Here is a 17,734-nt window from a genome sequence, read left to right as displayed (position 1 = left end):
GCGCCAAGATGGAGTCGGTGGTGCTGGTGGCGCCGGTGACGGCCCTGGAGTTCGCGGGGGACGTGCTGTTGGCGGGTGAGCGCGGGAGCGGGGGCGGGGCGGGCGGCGGGGACGGCGGAGGCGGCGGCTGACGTGGTGTCCCACAGGCACCGGCCCGGAGGTGGCGGCGTTCCGGCTGAGCGGTGGCGGCGGGCCGGCGGCGGCGGCGGCGGGCCGGCGGAGCGTGCTGCGTGAGGCCAGCGTGCAGGGGCTGCGGGCCGAGCCCGGCCCCGGCCCGGTGGTGCGGGTGGCGGCGTTCGGCGGCCGCTGGCTGGCGGTACTGGCAGTGCGGGACGGCGGGGAACGGCTGGCGGCGTGCGGTGGGGGGGGGGCGCGGGAGGTGGGAGCGCGGGTGTGGGAGGCGCGGTGGGCGGCGGGCGGGCGGTTGGCGCTGGCGCTGGGCGGCGGGAGCGTGGGGCTGTACGAGTGGCGGGGCGGTGGGCGCTGGCTGCGGCGGACGAACTGTGGCGGGGCCGGGGCGCTGCGCTGCGCCGCGCTGGCGGGGACGGTCTGGGCGCGGTTGGCGCTGGCGGCCGGGACGGCGGCGGGGAGCGTGGTGGTGTGGCGGGCGGCGGCGGCGGCGGCCCCGCGGCGGCGGCTGTTGGGGCACCGGGGAGCGGTGCTGGCGCTCTGCTACGCGGCGCCGCGGGGGCTGCTCGCCTCCGCCTCCGAGGACCGCAGCGTGCGGCTCTGGGCCGTGGGCGAGCTGGGTGGCGGGGAGGGGGAGGGCTCCTGCCTGCTGGTGTGCTACGGGCACGGGGCGCGGGTGGCCGCCGTGGGTCTGCGGGGACCGTGCCCGGTCAGCGCCGGGGAGGACGGTGCCTGCCTGGAGTGGGACGGCGGCGGCGGCGTGCGGCGAGCGCGGCGGGGGCACCGCGGGGCCCTGCGCTCGCTGGCCCTGCGCCCCGCCGGCGGGCACCTCGCCACCGGCGGACACGATGGCGGCGTGCGGCTCTGGCGGCCCCGGCCGGCGGCTCCGGTGGCGGCGGCGGCGGTGCTGGGAGCCCCGGATCGGCCGCGGGCCGTGCTGCTGACGGGGCACCGGCGGGTGCTGGCGCTGGGCGAGGCGGGCGGGCTGGCGGCGTACGAGGCGGCGGCGGGGCGGTGGGTGCCGGTGCTGCCTCCCCCCGCCGCCGGCGGGTCCCGCGGGGTGCTGGCGGCCGCCCCCCTCCCCGGTGGGGCCGAGACGCTCTGTGCCCTGGGCGGCGGCGACGGGCGCCTCGTCCTCTTCCCCCTGGATCGTCCCGGGGCCGCCGCCGAACTGAGGCTGTTCGAGGGGGCGGTGCGCGGTCTGGGCTGGACCCTCCACCCCGGGCAGCTCCCCGACACCGCCGCCCTCCTGGCCTCCGGCCCCGACGGGGAGATGCTCTGGCTGGATGTCACCCACTGCCCTGGGCAGGCACCCCGGGTGCGGCTGATGGGACGGTACCTGCTGCCCACCTGCAAGCAGCGCTGGCACACCTGCGCGGCCTTCTTGCCCCAGGAAGGGCTCCTGGCCTGTGGGGACCGCCGGGGCTCCCTCCTCCTTTTCCCTTGCAACAGCTCCACAGGGCGGGCTGCAGAAAGCACCAGCATCACCGATGGCGGCACCGACCCAGTCAGCGAGGACTCTGGCAGCGACGTGGAGCCCTCTTGTTTGTCACGCAAAGGGGCTCTTCCCCTTGAGGCCCCGGTGTCCGTGCTCTTTGGGCTCCACGGGAAGATGGGGGTTACCTCAGTGACCTGCCACGGGGGCTACATCTACAGCACCGGCCGGGACGGTGTCTACTGCCAGCTCTGCCTGCAGGGCCAGCAGCTGGAGGTCCTGCGGAAGCACAGGCCCTGCAAAGGGCTGCGGTGGATCGAGGAGCTGCGCTTCACCCCTGATGGGGACCTGCTCGTGTTGGGCTTTCACGCTGACAGCTTTGTGGTGTGGAGCAGCAGGACCGGCGAGAATCTTCACTGCATCCCCTGTGGTGGGGGACACCGCTCCTGGAGCTACTGGAGCAGTCCCTTGGCTGAGTCCTTCACCTTCATCAAGTCTGGGGATGTGATGCTGTACCACCGTGAAGCCGAGCCCTGCGAGCAGCAGGTGCTCCTGGCATCCCTGCATGGGCGGGAGATTGCCTGCGTGCGGCACCTGGGGGTGGTGGAGGTGCCCGGCCACACCACCCTTAATATCTTTGTCACCGGCAGTGAGGACACCACAGCCTGTGTCCTGGCACTCAGCGAGTGTTCCCGGGCGGCTATGCCCCTCGCCCGGCTCAGTGACCATATTTCCAGTGTGAGAGCATTGGCACTGGCCGGCCCCGCGGGACCTGGTGACGAGGGCTTTAGTGACAGAGGTTTGTCTGCCCTGCTCTTCTCTGCGGGTGGCCGGGCGCAGATCGAGTGCTACCGGCTGCTGTGTGCTGGGGACCCAGCCTCCGAGAGCACCATGGCCTGCCAGGTCATCCATGTGGCCTCCCACCGGCTGGACGAGCACTGGGAGCGGAAGAAGAACAGGCACAAGCTCATCAAGATGGACCCAGAGACGAGGTGATGCTCTGGGACTGCCCGAGGCAGGGGTAGCAGTGACCACAGTCTGGGAGGGTGCTGGGAACCACGCTGGGCTCCCCGCTCTGTGCAGCTGCGGGCTCCCCGCTCTGTGCAGCTGTGGGCTCAGCTGAGGCAGAAGGAGTCAGTGTGGCTTCATGCATGCATCTCTGGTGTCCTGTGCCTAGTTACTGGGCCTCAAGGTGCCTTTGGGGTTAGGGAAAGGCTTGGTCTTTCTTTGTGCCTCCTCTAAGTGCTGGGAGCTGTGTCCTGCTCTGGGCTTGGGCTGCTCTGCTGGACCACCCGGGGCCACAGGCATCACCAAAGCATTGGTGAGCATCCTGTGTTTGCTGCAGGTACATGTCCCTCTCTGTTGTACCTGGGACCAGCACCGAGCAGCTGTCAGCACCCTGGAAGTTCCTGGCTGCTGCCTGCAGCGATGGATCGATCCGGTGAGGAGCCATCCTGGAGCCTGGCAGGGAGAGGGGAGCTGGGGCTGGTGACAGGAGCAGAGCAGGCTCCGCAGGGGAGACTGTGGCTGTGGACGTGGCCAGCTCTGAGCCAGGACCAGGACGGGACATGGTGGGAAGGGGGAGCAGAGGCACCAGGAGGCCTCTTCTCCCATGGCTGACTGCCCTCTGCTCCATCACAGGGTCTTTGGGCTGCTGGAGGCCGCCCGGAAGCTGGTGCTGGTGGCGGAGTCATTTCACCACCAGCGCTGTGTGCTGAAGGTGGAGGCGTTCCTGCATGCAAGGGCAGGAGGGGAGAGGTGAGCCCTGAATGCTGTGCTGCAACCGCTGGGGCTTTGGGGAGAAGCGTTTGTCCTCACAGGGATGGCAGCTCAGCAGGCAGAGGGAAGGGAGAACTCGGTCTGCAGGGGCAGGTCTGCCGCTTCCCCAGATCTCCCTGGGGACCCCTGGGGCTGCAGCTGGAGGCTCCCCCAACACCTCCCTTCTAGGAGGCATCTCCTGTGCAGCGCGGCTACCGACGGCAGCGTCACCTTCTGGGACATCACCAGCACCATTGCAGACGCAGCAGATGCCCTACACCAAGCGGAGGGAGAGATGCAGCCCCTGGGTGGGTGCAGCTGCTGGTGGCTCTGCTCTGCCTCCCAAGGGAGGCCACGCTGGTGGCTCTTATGCTCCCTCTGGACAAGGTGAGCATCACTTTCCTGACAGAGCCTGTTTTCCCAGCCCTGGGTGCCCCGCTGCTCACCGTCATGGCCCACAGCTGCGGCGTGAACAGCCTCCATGTCCGTGAGACACCAGAGGGATGGTACCTGGTGGCCAGCGGCAGCGACGATGGCTCCATCCACATTTGCCTGCTGGAGGTGGCCCTGGGCAGGGGCGAAGCTACGGTGGGGACCTGCCTGCATGTCCTGGAGCGGGTGGCCAGGCCCTGCGCCCACGCCGCTCACGTGACAGGGATCCGGGTGCTGCGGCCAGACCTGCTGCTCTCTGCCTCGGTGGACCAGCGCCTGATGCTGTGGCGCCGGGGCCCAGGCAGGCTGGATGCCCTCAGCACCACCTTCTTCCACGTGCCCGACCTGGCCGAGCTGGACTGCTGGGAGGTGGGGGAGGCTGGGGGGGACCTGCACTACTACTGTGTGCTCTGTGGGCAGGGGCTGGAGATGCTGCGTGGCACAGCCCCCCCCGAGCCTCCTGCACCAGAGGCTCCCCAGTAATGGGGCAGGCATGCAGCACATCCTACTCGGTGCCTGCTTGGGGAGGGCACCCTGCCCCTGTCCCAGCCTGTGTGCTGATGTGTCCCCTCTCGAGTGGACAGGTGTACTCAGCCCCTTTGGGAACAGCACAGCCATGTCTGGAGTGCACAAGGCTGGGTCTTGGGGGGAAAAAGGCAGCTGTGGCCCATCTTGGACCAGCCTGTGGCTCCCCAGGCAGCGAAGGAGGAGGGGGGTCATCAGCCCACCCTGCCCAGGAGAAGTTCCTCCTCCCCAAGGTTTGAGGGACCTGTGTCCAGGCTTTCCAGCTCTGGTGGCAGAGAGGAACCTGCTTGGGGGGACACTGAGCCACTGTGCCCAGCCCTGGGACCTTGGGGGCAGCAGGAGGCCAAGACCAGCCAGGTGCTGGTGTGGTATGTGGCAGGCTGCAGCCTTGTGCTCCTCACCCTGTGTGACAGCACCATCCCTGCAGTGCTGGGGACTGTACTGAAGTGAGTAGGGACACTGATCCTACTCAGCAGCACCCTGCAGGGTGTGGAGCAGCAGCCCAAGGTGTGCTGTGCCGGGCCAGCCCCCACCCCTCAGAGCAGCCCTTCAGTGCTGCCTCAAGCCGAGCAGGTTGTTCTGCACAGCCGCAGGACCCGGCACAAAGAAGCTGCACATGGCCCCAGCCGTGTTGGGGGTCAGACACACAGACAGCATTTGTCCAGCAACAAATGTATTGGACCCCAGTATCAGGGCCTGGCCCAGTGGGAGCCTTGAGCCTCGAGAACTCCCTGCCAGCATGGCGTGACCTTCAATAAACGGCTTTGAGGGATGCAAGGTTAGTGCCTGGCTTTGTGGTGACTGGTCCTCAGTGCCACCTCCCCCAGCATTCCCCAGCCCTGCTTGCAGGGTTCTGCTGGTGTTGACATGGCAGACGCAGCCATCTCCTACACTGGGCACAGCTGCAGGGTGTGTGTAGCCAAACCCTCAGAATTAGTGAACGTTGAGAGGGAAAGCATCTGCATAGGGCTGAGGTGTCCCCTGGCTCCCTGCCTGACTGCGAGGCAGCCCCTTGCCCTGCCAGGGAGGACATGCTTCGTCCTTCCCCTTGTGGTGTGTTGTCCTGGTGCCTGTCACTGGCTTTTCAGTGGTGGCTCAGATCTGACTGAGAGGAGGGAGGTGCAGTGTTGCCAGGGCACTGTGGAACATGTCCCTCACTGCTCCCAGCAGATGGAGACGGGCAAACATCTGGTCAAAGAGGTGAGGGAACGGCTCCTGCAGGGAGAAAGGCAGTGACATAGGGCTGGTGGCCATATTTCCCCTTGACAGGCTCTCCCTAGAGAGAGGCACTGCTGCCTCTGCACCCTGCGTATGCGTCCTTGGGTTGGTGCTGGGCTGCATCATGCCACTGGCACCACAAAGCACCACAACTGCAGTCCAGCCCCAAGGAGAACTGCAAGGTGGGAACCCTCCAGCAAACAGCCCAGGACATCTGACTTACCCCCAGGATGTGGACCCGGTTGTAGTAGGAGCTGAAATCCATGCTGAGCTGGATCAGGAACTTGCAGACCTGCAAGACAGAGCTTCTGCTGGCATAGCAGAGTCTGGCCGATCCTGGGCCCTTCCCAACCCCAAGCACAGCAGGAACAGCCTCAGGGGTGTTGTGGTCTCTTCCCTCAGTGCTGTCCCTGTGTTGCTTACCAGTGGGCAGCACCCTGCCAGCACGTAGCCTTGCTTTGGGCTGGGACTGCTGGAGCAGCACCCATGCGTGCTCTGGCATGTGGCACTTACTGTCTCTGTGTTGGCTGTGATACGGAGTCCCTTGCTGGGTGGGGGCAGCTGTGCTGCCTGCTGCAGGACTTCAGGGAAGGGTAGAAGATAGTTGAAGAGCAGGAGCCACTCACCCTGTGAAAGGATTACATGTGCTGGAGAGGGACGGATCCTCCTGGGCCAGCAGCATCCATCACCAGAGCTGAGGGCACACAGGTCTCCACATTCCCCTTCTCAGCGCTCACCTCTTCGCGGAGACAGGAGAAGTTCAGTTCTGACACTGGTGGCAGAGGTGGGTACGTGCCTGGAAAGAAGGTGGGAGACTGTTGTGCCCAGAGAAGCTCCTGTGGCTCCAGGAGCGGCTGTTAGAGGAGGGTCGTGGGGTTGGCACTCACCCTGCTCCACAGCCCGCTGGTAGGTGTCAAAGAGTGTGGCCAGCCGGGCACAGTTGTACATCACAAAGGCACCACTCTTGGTTCCCTTGGTGGAGATGCTGCTGTCCTCCAGGTCCAGGGTGATCTGAGGGCAGGGAGAAGTCATAGTCCAGGCTGGGTATACCCGTGGCTCACCTGACCCCGCTCTGCACAAACTGCTCTCCTACCTGACTCCGGTGGGCAGTGCTCAGCATCTCAAACCTGATGGCAGCCACTGTGAGGGTATCAATCACCTCAGTCCAGGCTTCATCTGTGGAGAATACAGGTGGCATCACACACAACTCACTCCATTCCCATGTGATATCACCCCCAGCGCCTAGGCAGGAACTCCCACTGGGGCCGAGGGGATAGGGAGCAATGTGTGGGGAAGAGCCCCGCTGGCTGCAAACACAGAGGTGATAGGGAGACACATGGCAGTAGTGGAGATGGGGATGAAGCAGCATCCATGCAGAGCCACAAAGCAAACCCTCACCTTGTGCAAGCTCCCCATGCTTCATCACAGAGGCTTCGTACATCTGGCGCTTTCGGAGCCTGGGAGGAACACAGACACAGCCACCACCCCTGGGCTGAGCTCGCCCCAGAGAGCGCCCCAGGATTCCTGCAGCCTTTGGGCTGCTCGGGGCACCCCAGCTGCAGCAGCGACCTTGTGCCACTGCCTGGAGAGGGCCGTGAGGAAGCCAGTGTGCCAGGCACAGCTTATGCCTTTTGGCTGAGAAAGGGCCACCCCTGTGCCAGGTCTGTCCACTAATGTGTGCAGGCAGAGATACCACCCTGCACCACCATGGTGCCCAGCTCCTGCTGCTGCCTTTCCTCCTGGCAGCACAGAGGGCCAGAAGCAGCACTTCTGGAGGAGGCCACTGGGACCGAGGAGGGCCCTGTGGCTCCATTCTGCACCTCCAGTCCTCTCAAAACAGCCCTGAGACCATGGAAAAGCAGAACGGAAGGGCTGCACAGAACTCTCCACGTGCCACCAGCTCGCTCAGTGCTGCAGCGTGGCTGCCTGGGTGCTCACGGGGCCAGGCAGAGCACAGGCAAACCTCAGCAGGCGAGCAGCGCGGTGGCCACCTTGCTACACATCAACTTACTGGAAGTACTGGTCTGCCCCAATGGGTGACGACGGGTTTGTCACCTTCACTGACCCACAGACAAGGTGTTTCTGAAAGAGAGAAGTGAGGCCAGGACTGGGGTCAAAGACTCAGAAGCTCCACCAAAATGCAGTGCAGGAGAACCAGGCTAAACCCAGCTCTCTTCTAGCTGTGTCCCCACAGTCTTCTGCCCCTCCTTCTTTAGCGCTGAAATCCCAAGGGCAGAAATGCTGCTCCACCTCCCGGGCAAGAGCGTGGAGGGGCCATCAAGGGAAAAGGAAGCCTCACAAGGGGGCAAGGCTGTGCCTCAGCATTTGCTGCGGGGATTGAAGGGGGCTGGCTGAGCGCAAGGATGCTGGGGGCCACAGTGAGGAGCGTGGGAGGTTCCTGACCTGCAAAGCTGTGTGGACTCCTGGATCCAAAATCCTCCAGAGCAGGTCCAGCTGCTGCTGCTGGAATTCCTCCTCGCAGCTCACCACATGCACAATGCTGCAGCACTGCCCCTGGCCTTTGGCCTGCAGCAGAGCACAGCAGGGAGCTCACACGCCATTTCGTGACAGAAGGAAATGAGGTCTCGGAAGCGAGAGGTAGGCAGCATCACAGGATTGCTCACCATGCACTGCAGAACAGCTTGCTGCAGCTCAGCCAGGGACCGCAGCTTCCCCTCTGTCACTGAAAGAAGGAAGGACACTCAGAGTGGGACATGAGGGCTTCTTACCCCCCCGCCATCCTGCCCCATTGGGTCTGCCCCAGGCTGTCTGCATTTCTGGCTCAAACCAGACTGAAGGGGAATAAGAGAAGGCAATTTGGATGTAAATGCCCCTTGTTTTCTGTAAAAACAATTGGAAAAAAAGAAAACAGGCCTGTTTGTAGACAGTCGCTCTCTGCTGTCACATTAGAGCTGCTGTACATGTGAAGCTCACCGAGAAGCACGTCTAGATTAGGGTCATAGCCCACCAAGCCCTGCTGCTCCACAAAGCTCTTCAAGTGCACTTTACAGATGACACCCTCAGGCAGCGCAGCTGTGCCCGGCACCTGCTCACAGGCTGTGGCACAGGGGGACCGGTCCAGCGCTTGCTTCAAGGCTGAGATGGCATCAGGGAGGGCTGAGCTGCCGGAGGTGGAGGGCCAGTCGATGCGGAGCTGCTGCAGGACCTCCTGGCTCCCCTCCTCGGCGAGGGCAGGGACCAGGCAGACGCTGACCCTGCAAGAGAGGTAGAGGCAGGCACTGGCAGCGCAGGACCAGGCAGTGGGGTGGGGGTGAGGCACTCACCCCTGGGCGTGCAGCAGCTGGGCCAGGTGGTCTGCCAGCAGGAGCGGGCGGAGGTGGCGGGGCCGCAGGGCGCCGGGGTGGCTTAGGGACGGGCAGTGCAGCACCACCCACCCCGCATGCGCCCCCGCCGCAGGGTCCGGGCCGGTCGGGGACCCCAGCAGGCGATGGAAGGCCTCGGGGCGCCGCACCTGCACCGCCAGCCCCGCCAGCGTCTCCTGGCAGCTCCGCACCGCCAGCACCCCCGGGCCTCCCAGTGACGTCACGCCCGACACGACGTCAGCGGGCACCTGCCGGGCGAAAAGGCGAGGAGTCAGTTCCCGGCCCGCACATGGTCTGGCGCGGGCCTCGACCCCTCCGCGCAGGCCCAGCTCTCGGCCTACCCGCGCCGTCGCGGCCTACCTGCCCCCCGGTGAAGGCAGCGCTCAATGCGGCCCGCGGCGCCAGGAAGTCCCGGTGCCGCAGGTTGCGGGCGCTGCTCTCCTTCACCCAGAGCCCCGCGGGCCGCCCCAGTGCCCCGTTCAGCGCCTGCAATGTCGCCGACACCCCAGGGCGACCCTCGGCCGTCTCCATGGGAGCCTGGCAACCGCTTCCGCCGCGGCAGGCCGGACGTGACATCACCGGCGCGCTCACCCTCCCTGGCACTCGCAGGCAGCCGCCATGTTGGGCGCGTCGCTCCTGGGCGGCCATCTTGGGGGCGGACGGGTTGGACGGGGCAAGGCGGCCATCTTGGGGGGTAACGGGCCGCCATGATGGGTGTGGCGCATGAGGGAGAGCGGGGACGCCCGGGAAGGGGCGGCCGGGGCCCGGAGGGCGTAAGGCAGACCCTGGCTGCAAGCACAGCGCGACCCCAGGCGGGGCGGCACGGACGGGCTTGGGACAGGTTGGTAGAGGACAACCAGCAGCACTTGCAAGGTTGGCACAGCGGAGGAGGTGGGTCAGTTGGCCCCCGTGGCCCCCTCTGTGCCCCTACCTGCTGCCCCAGACCTGCCCGCTCTGCTGGACACCCTCCTGAGAGAAGCTGCCCTCCTGCCCAGTGCCTTCCCTCTCATCAGCCCCGGGAGGAAGGAGGTGGAAACGATGAGATGGTGGCGCCATGGTGGTCTCGATTGCGTCTGCAGCGCTGAGCTCCTCTATAGCTGCTGTGTCTGGAGTGTGGGTTCACGGGGAGGGGGCCAACGCTGCTGCCCGGGTCCCCAAATGGAAGAGATGTAGAATAACAGAATGGTTTGGGTTGGCAGGGACCTTTTAAAGACCATTTAGTCCAACCCCCCTGCCATGAGCAGGCACATCTTCAAGTAGACCAGGCTGCTCAGAGTCCCGTCCAACCTGACCTTGAATGTTTCCAGGGATGGGGTATCTACCACCTCTCCGGGCAACCTGTGCCAGTGTCTCACCACCCTCACTGTAAAAAATTTCTTCCTTATATCTAGTCTAAATCTTCACTCTTTTAGTTTAAAGCCATTACCCCTCCTGCTAAAAAGTGTCCCCATCTTTCTTATAAACCCCCTTTAGGTACTGGAAGGCCACTGTAAGGTCTCCCTGGAGCCTTCTCCAGGCTGAACAACCCCAGACCCCTCAGCCTGTCCCCACAGGCAGGCAGCAGGGCCTGCTGCTCCCCTCCTGGGCTACAGGCAAAGCCGGCTCCAACCTGGGCATGGGGGCAAGGGCCTAGCACGCACCCAGCCCCATGCCAGCGGGTATTCAGGAAGTGCTGACACCCCCTGCGGCGGCGGGGAGCACGTGTTCCTGGGGAGCTGGGGACCTCCCTCCCAGCCCTTCCCTTCCTGCCCTCCCCACGGGGCCGGGGGCGGGGGGGGGGGCTGCGCTGCCCACAGGGCCCAAACCAGTTCCTCCAGGGCTTGTGTGCATGGGGGGGCTGGGGTGAAGGCAGAGCCTGGCAGCATGGCCTGTTGCATGGGCTCTGTTGGGGATGCAGCAATCGTTTGGGGGCTCTGCAGAGCCAATGTGAACTCACAGCCCTGGGGCAGGAACGGAGACATGTTCCCCAGCTGGGGGGCAGCTGCATCCCCCCTGGCAGTGCAAGGCCGTGCTGCAGTGGGGTGCTCCCTGCACCACCCACAGCCAAGAGGTGATCTGAGAATTGCTGCTCACACCAGACCAACTGCTGACTGTCCGCAGGGCAGGAGCTGCTGGGGACCCCTGCCTGGCCAGCCAGGGGGGAACGCGCACCAGTGTGGGCTGGGAGCACACTCAGACCTTGTGCCGCTGCTTGGAGGGGTCCAGGCTGGAACCATCTCCATTCCAGAGTGCCGGGGGTCCCTGCAGGCAGCCCACGTGAGGCCCAGCAGCATGGCAGCCCGAGGGGGGGGCTTTCAGCGGTGCTGAAAGAGCTTTGGACAGACACGACATCCCCGATGGCTCTGGCTGCCTGCTCAGCGGGAGTGATCGTGTCATTCCAAAGCCATCTCTCTCTCTGGGGGACAGATCCTGCCCGGGCACCACTCGCTCCTGCTGGTACCAGGGAATCTGGGGGACCATGGAGAGCCTGGCGCGGGCCAGCAGTGGCAGGAAGCTCGAGCAGCATCTCGTGACCCATGCTGCCCTAGCGCAGGTGGCCACATCCACCCTGCGGCCAGCAGCCGGGGCTGCCGCTCAGCACACTCACCCTGGTGGTTAGTCCCCAGGAAGCCAGCTGCTATTTTTAGCTGTCCGTGGCACGAGACCGCCAGAGAGCCCCCGGCCCCGGGGTGGGAGGGCTGAGCTGCAAGGCTGAGTACCCATGACCCCCATCCACATACCCCCCTTCTCCCAGCATATCCCCCACACACTGTCCTGGCCACACAGAGGTGCTGGAGGGGGGCAAGTGGCTCTTGCCCCATGCCTGGCCCAGCATGGGGTGGCAGTGGGCAGTGGGGTGGGGCGCATGGGGCGAGGCGGGGGCGGGAGCGCGGGTAACGAAACCCCAGGGCAGCTGGGCACAGCGGGGACAGCTGCTTTTGGGATTCCGTTGCCCGCACTGGCGCCGCGGAGGGATGGGCACAGGGGCCACCACCATGCCACCCCGACCCCAGGGCGGCCAGTGAGCCAAAGCGGGGGAGAGGGTGACTTACCGCCAGGGACCAGAGTGCAGGAGCTGGGCAGGTGCCACAGCCAGGCTGGCTGAGGCTGGGGGTGCCGGGAGAAGCTGGGGTTGTGCCACGGGCTGGGTGCCAAGGGGAGGGCGCTGCGGCTGAGCCAAAAGGAAATGGCTCCGAACAAAGCCCCGGTGGGGCTGGAGCATCTGGTGCCAGCCCAGCAGCCCCCGGTGGGGCCCAGAAACCTGAGCCGTCCCCAAGGGAGGGCACCCACCCCCGCACCTGCGCCCGGTGGCAGCACAGCATGGCCCCTGCTGCTGCCAGTGCCTCCAGCACTCTGCCACTGGGCACCCGCCATGGGGGGAAGTGAAACCATGCGGGGAACCCCACCAGCTCCACGCGGTGTGCAGGCAGTGCCTGCCAAAGGGGACCTGGGGCCCTGCCATCAACCAAGGGTGCCCATCTGTGGGGTGCTGGGGATGCCCAATGCCTCCCCACCCTGGCACGGCATGGCATGGTGGCGGGAAAAGTCCCTTTGCTGATGCCGGGGAGCTTCCCGGTAACCCCGGTGGTGTTGGGGCTCTGGCCGAGGTAGGTGGCATAGGGTAGGGGATGTGTGTTCCCAGCCTCAGGGCACCCCCCTGAGCCCGCAGTCCCCCACCACCTGCTGCCACCTGCCCCACCGGGTGCGGTGTGGAGGAGAGGGTGGACCGGGACCCGGCATCCCGGGGGTTCAGTGCAGGGAAGTCACGGTGGCAGCCCGGGGGGTTCAGCCCGGCTGGCAGCTGCAGGCCCACAGCGGGGACACACCGTTCCGGGGACACACCGTGCCGGGGGCACAGGATCATGACAGAGCCGTGCTGAGCCCCGGGCAGCCCCGGGGCACCGCCGGGGTCAGGCAGGCGGAGGAGACCCCCGGGCTACCCCTGCACCCTGGGGCCGGGCGCGGGGACCGGCGGGCGCCCCGCAGTTGCGGGACGGGAGCACAGCCGAGCCCCCGGTCCCGCTCCCTCCCACCGCCCGGTCCGGCCGCCCGCGGGGTGGCGGGGACCCTGCACCGGGAGCCGCCCGCTCCCCTCTCACCTCCGGCCCCGCAGCCTCCGGCGCAGCAGCCCGGGCCGGTCCGCGGCCCTCCCGACGGCGGGGATCGGGGTTCCCCGGGCGGGACCCCCGCGCCGCCAGGGCAGCGCAGCCCGCGGTAGCCCCCAGCGCCCCGCACCCGCCGTGCCGCTCCCGCCCCGCCGCCGCCGCCGCTTTCGGTTTCGCTCCGCCGCCGCCCGCCCCGGGTGCACCAGGTCGGGGCGGGCCCGGGGGGAGGGTGGTGGGGGCTCTGCGTGTGTGTGTGTGTGTGTCCGTGTCCCTCCCCGCCGCCCTCCCAGCAGGAGGGGGGAGCCCGGGGCAGGCCCTGCTCCCGCCTCCGGTGCCGCTGTCCCAGCCCGGTCGGGCTGGGGCTGCCCCCGGCGCCGGCCGCCAGGGGGCGCGCGCGCGGCGGGGGGGGGGCGGTGAGGGGGGCGGAGCCGCTCGCTCTTCCGGCGGCGGCGGCGGCGGCGGCGGCCAGACATGGCGGTGGAGGCGGTGCGGCTATTGGGCCCGGCGGCGCGGCGGGCGGGCATCGGCACCGGCACCGGCGCCGTGGCTGTCATCCCGGGGCTGGGCGGGGAGAGCCCTGTGGGGCGGTGGCCGTGGGGCTGACGGGGCATCGCTGTGGGGTTTCCGTGGGAGTCTCTGTGGGGTGGCCGTGGGGATTTCTATGGGGCGGCTGTACGGTGCCCGTGGGGGTCTCTGTGGGGCCGCTGTGGGTATCGCTGTGGGGTGTCCTTGGGGCTCGCTGTGTGTCGGTTATGGGGTGGCTGTGGGGTGGCAGTGGCCCCCACGTGTCCGAGCCACTCCCCGTCCCCGCAGGGTGCCATGCCAGGCTCACCGCCTCACACCAGCGGACGACGAGCTCTACCAGCGGATGAAGGTGATGGTGCTGGAGCCGGAGTCCCCCAACACCGTGTTCATCGAGGGCTACACCACCCGTGGCTTCACCATCAGCAGCGACCTGGTGGTGAGGCCCCGTGCCATCCTGCCCCGCACCATCCTCCAATGGAACCTGAGTGCCCAGCGGTGGGGCAGGGGCTGCTCGGCCCCCACCAGTGCTGTGGGTGAGCGCCCTGGGGGGGTCTGCCCTACTCAGTGTCCTCCGTGTCCCCACAGGTTGGCTCCTACAGGGACATCTCGCATGAGAGTCTGTTGCTATTCCAGCTGCTGGAGCCCCAAATAGGTACGTGGAGCGGCCAGGGCCCTGTGCTGCCACAGCCTGCCTGAGCTGTGCCAGGCTCCCAGGACCTGGCTGCCCCTTGAGGCCAGCACAGCTCTGCCCCAGCCCACCCTGCAGCACCCTGATGGCATTGTGGGGGAAGGAGCTGCTCTCTGGCATCCTTCTGCTCTGCAGCAGCAGCTGGAAGGGCACAGCAGGGCAGAAGGGGCACAGCAGGGCAGGGCTCCCCCCTTGTTTGGGCTGGGGGGGGGGGGCTCTTGGTCCCTGCAGGGTGGGCGTGTCTGGGCCGAGGCAGCCCAAGCATGGCCGTGCTCACCCTTGTCTGCGGTCGTGTCCTGGTTGCAGAGATCCTGGTGTTGGGCACAGGAGACAGGGTGGAGCAGCTCCACCCCACCATACTGAAGCAGATGTGGGAGTGTGGGATCACTGTGGAGGTGCAGGACACGGTGAGGAGGGGTGTGTGCAGGCATCGCCCTGGTGCAGGGGGAGTGGTGGCACTGGGAGCCTCCCCCACCCCACGCCCCAAGGCTCTGCCTGCCCTGGGACCAGCCAGAGGGAGGGGATCTTGCACGCCATGGGGAAGGGCTGTATCTCCTGCCAGAGGACTGGGGCTTCACTCCTTTTTCTATTTCACAGCCAAATGCATGTACAACCTTCAACTTCCTAATAAGTGAAAAGCACTTGGCAGCTGCTGGGCTCATCCCTCTGTGGGGCACCTACACTGGCTGTGGGCTGAGCAGCTCTTTTGCCTGCCAGAAGCCCCTGAGCATCACCACTCCAGGTGGAGAAACACTTCAGACTAAATGGAGACCAGCTGTGGCTGGGTGGTGGCTCTGCACACAGGATGGTGCTGTGAAATGTGGGGGCTTGGCTCTGCCCCAAAGTCCCTGGCTTCTCGGCCTCCTTGCCCAGTCTGGGCTGGGGGCTGTAGGGCGTGGCATGAGGCATAAGCAATTGCTGGCTGCACCGCACCCGCAGCTGTGCCGCTCTGCCAAGGTGGTGCCCCGTGCCTTGGCAGCAAGAAGCCATCGCCCCGAGGCAGGGCAGAGGCTGATGAGGTGAGCTGCACACCCCTGGGCACATTTAGAGCTCCACAAGGGAAATATATGTAAATTGGAAATACAAAGCGATTGCGTGGTGGTTAATGCATGGCAGAGCGAGGCTGTAACACCGATGGGGTGTGTGCTTACCGCCCCTGCGGCACTTGTCAGGCCCAGGGCCGGGGGGGGGCAGCTGGGCAGTCTGCATGGTGCTAGGGATGCCACCTGCCAGCAGCTCCCTGGGCACAGCCGGCACCAGAGACCGGTGTGGCCCAGCTGGCACTGGCCTGCCCTGGGCTCTCCTGCAGGGTTTTGTACCCCCCCCCCCCCCCCCCAGCATCTGTGTCCCTTGTGACACCTCAGGCTGTGCCCCATCTCCCTGCAGGCTCATAGCTCAAGTAGAGGACACGGAGAAGATCACTGTTCTGTCCCACCTGCCTTGCAGTGGCTCATGGTCATGCAGACCACCTCTGGCGCTGGGGTAGGGAGTTCAGGTACCTAATCACAGCCTTGTGTCCCAAACCCTGCCACCTCCATGGGCTGAAGGCAGGGGTATGTGGCTGCAGCCCCCAGCTCTGAGTTGGGCCATGGGCTATCTTTGCTTAATGAGCCATCTGTGTTAATGAATGTTAAACACTGACATGATTATATTGTAATTCAAGGCTCTGTTTTTAGCACGTGTAAATCTAATTTGACAGTGCCATGCTGCAGAGTGATTTTTTTTTTCCGGTCACCATTAGAGACACAAAATGCCGACGGTACATGTGCTGTTCAGGAGGAGTGATGTTTGCATGTATTGGGGGGTGGAGGGTGGGGTGGTAATACACAAATACATATGTAAAATACCTTTGGCACCTGGTATTGCAAGCACAGGTAACCTGGCCACGCAGGGGAGGTTTGCACTGGTCAGGAGCACAAAAATGCAAACCCCGGTGCTTCTATAAGCCTGTGAGCTCTTAGCTGTGCTCTTCCAAGTTCATTGCCCACACACTGTCCAGCAAACAATACGTGAAACCCACACGTGATGTGTAGCACCCGCCAGGCCAAGGGAGTGCAGCTGCTGGGGCGATGCGGGGATGAGCACCTTGGGGGTTGTGGGGGACAGTGTAGAATGTTTAGGAGAAGAAACAAATGGAAGGAGAAAGGTAGATTGGTGAGGCCCAAGCACAGGAAGATACAGTCCAAGGGCCTGGTGTGTGTAAGCAGCTGCAGTGCATTTCCAGGGGCGTTTGGGTGGGTCTGCACGTACACACACACAAAGCACCTACGTGATTATCATTGCGCCAGCTGGACCGGGCACAGCCTGACAGCTGCTGCTGCTGGGTTGGGAGCTCCCAGTAGTAGCTAACAATGGCCCTGTAAAATCCAGTTGCCTCCAAGTGCCAAGCAGCCACTTGTTTTCTGCTCTCAGGAAGGTTTCTTTTGAACACCCCACATTGCATTACCCGGTCAGCTTTGTCAATGAACTGTCCCCTCCTCATTCCCCCTCACACGCAGTGTCCCTTCTGGGGCCAGGAAACAAAGGAAGAGCCAGGGAAGAACAAGTGCAGTAAAGAAGGAAGAGGGGCTCTGGGCCGACACCAATTGCACATATTTTCCTCTTACTGTAAAGCATGGCCAATGTCTTGAAGGCTCCAGGCGCCAGCCCAGGATCACTTCTGGGCAGCAAGTGGACTCTCGGGTTGTGATGAAGCAGACAAGGGACACAGGGAGCCCCAGGCAGCCCAGAGTAATGGCACTTCTGCAGCAAAAGCAGCTCCTGCTCAGGGTTGCCCAAGGCTGAGTGGCAAGATGACAGACACTGATGGACCTCCTTCAAAAGAGGCACTTCTCATACCTGTGAGGGGAGCAGCAAACCGGAGAGCTCTTTTACTGACCCCCATCAAGCAGGGCAAGGACCCAAGGCACAGTCAGGAACAGCTCCTGGTCTGGCTGCCCATGGTGGGGGAAAGCCCCGGCACACTGGAAGCGAGCAGTTCGTCTGCTCGTGTCCTGCAAGAGGAGCGCTGGCCCAGGACAGGTGACAGGCTGGGGCAGAGCGACTAAGTCACTTGCCTGTGTAAATGCGCTGGTAGTACCAGGCAGGTAAGCGCTTTCAAAAGCCGCTGCCCCCGGCCCCGCCTACAAAGCCGCTGCAGCCCCGCCTACTGCCCGCTGCAGCCCCGCCTCCCCGCCCACACCGGTCCCGCCTCCCGCCTCTCTGTGCCCCGCCTCCAGCACCGCATACCGATCTTCCCGGCTCCGCCCCCTATTTTCCCTGGCTCCGCCTCCTAGCTATCTAGGCCCCGCCTGCTACTTTACATCGGCTCCGCCTCTCGCCCCTCCCATCCAGATCTCCCGCCCACCTCGGCCCCGCCTCTCGACCATCCGGGCCCCGCCTCCCACCTGTCTCGGCTCCGCCTCCCCCCGCCTCTCGCTCGCGTCGGCCCCGCCTCGTTCTCGCCGCCGCTGCTGCTGCTGCACCCGCGTGGTCGAAGCGCGGTACTGCAGCGCAACGGCATATCCGGGGCCAGAAGCACCGGAGAGGCGAGCGACCCCCTTCGCCGGGGGCGGGGATGTCTCCTGCCCGCTGGCCGCCCAGGGGTGGCGGGGCGGAAAGCGTCAAAGTGCCCGCT

The 17,734-nt window shown here is 65.4% G+C and overlaps 2 protein-coding genes across 4 annotated transcripts; one reads left to right on the top strand and one right to left on the bottom strand.

Moving 5' to 3' along the window:
* Nucleotides 1-8: 8 nt before the first annotated feature.
* LOC309675340 (tRNA (34-2'-O)-methyltransferase regulator WDR6-like) lies at nucleotides 9-4,246 on the top strand (the record flags this gene model as incomplete). Its single annotated transcript, XM_082487635.1, has 6 exons — nucleotides 9-75; nucleotides 147-2,556; nucleotides 2,910-3,005; nucleotides 3,206-3,322; nucleotides 3,512-3,630; nucleotides 3,747-4,246. 6 exons carry the CDS (start codon nucleotides 9-11, stop codon nucleotides 4,235-4,237), a joined length of 3,300 nt encoding a protein of 1,099 aa, XP_082343761.1. The 3' UTR covers nucleotides 4,238-4,246.
* Nucleotide 4,247: 1 nt separating this feature from the next.
* Nucleotides 4,248-9,370, bottom strand: LOC309675341 (DALR anticodon-binding domain-containing protein 3-like). 3 transcript variants are annotated; one of them, XM_082487637.1, is made up of 13 exons: nucleotides 9,181-9,370; nucleotides 8,782-9,068; nucleotides 8,432-8,712; nucleotides 8,122-8,180; nucleotides 7,901-8,023; nucleotides 7,509-7,579; nucleotides 6,896-6,954; nucleotides 6,591-6,673; nucleotides 6,385-6,508; nucleotides 6,235-6,293; nucleotides 6,011-6,124; nucleotides 5,721-5,802; nucleotides 4,248-5,494 (listed from the first exon to the last, which is right to left on the bottom strand). In XM_082487637.1, the coding sequence occupies exons 1-13, from the start codon at nucleotides 9,349-9,351 to the stop codon at nucleotides 5,472-5,474; spliced, it is 1,536 nt and encodes a 511-aa protein (XP_082343763.1). In that variant the 5' UTR covers nucleotides 9,352-9,370; the 3' UTR covers nucleotides 4,248-5,471. The 3 variants fall into 3 exon arrangements, with proteins under 3 accessions (XP_082343763.1, XP_082343762.1, XP_082343764.1); XM_082487636.1 differs by having other exon boundaries at nucleotides 4,254-5,494; nucleotides 5,721-5,789; XM_082487638.1 differs by lacking the exon at nucleotides 6,011-6,124 and having other exon boundaries at nucleotides 5,355-5,494; nucleotides 5,721-5,790.
* Nucleotides 9,371-17,734: the final 8,364 nt, after the last annotated feature.

Source organism: Vanellus vanellus, assembly GCF_965231255.1.
Source record: "Vanellus vanellus genome assembly, chromosome: 9".
NCBI classification, from domain to species: Eukaryota; Metazoa; Chordata; class Aves; order Charadriiformes; family Charadriidae; genus Vanellus; species Vanellus vanellus.
This window is presented reverse-complemented; position numbering and strand designations above follow the sequence as displayed.

What these genes read in the sequence shown, in the direction of transcription:
- LOC309675341 (XM_082487636.1), bottom strand. Translation starts at nt 9,351, where the DNA reads ATGGAGACGGCCGAGGGTCGCCCTGGGGTGTCGGCGACATTGCAGGCG. An exon ending in GAGTCCACACAGCTTTGCAG is followed by an intron (nt 7,580 to 7,900) that starts GTCAGGAACCTC and finishes TCTCTCTTTCAG; the next exon opens with AAACACCTTGTCTGTGGGTC. An exon ending in TCACAGCCAACACAGAGACA is followed by an intron (nt 5,790 to 6,010) that starts GTAAGTGCCACA and finishes TCTGTCTTGCAG; the next exon opens with GTCTGCAAGTTCCTGATCCA.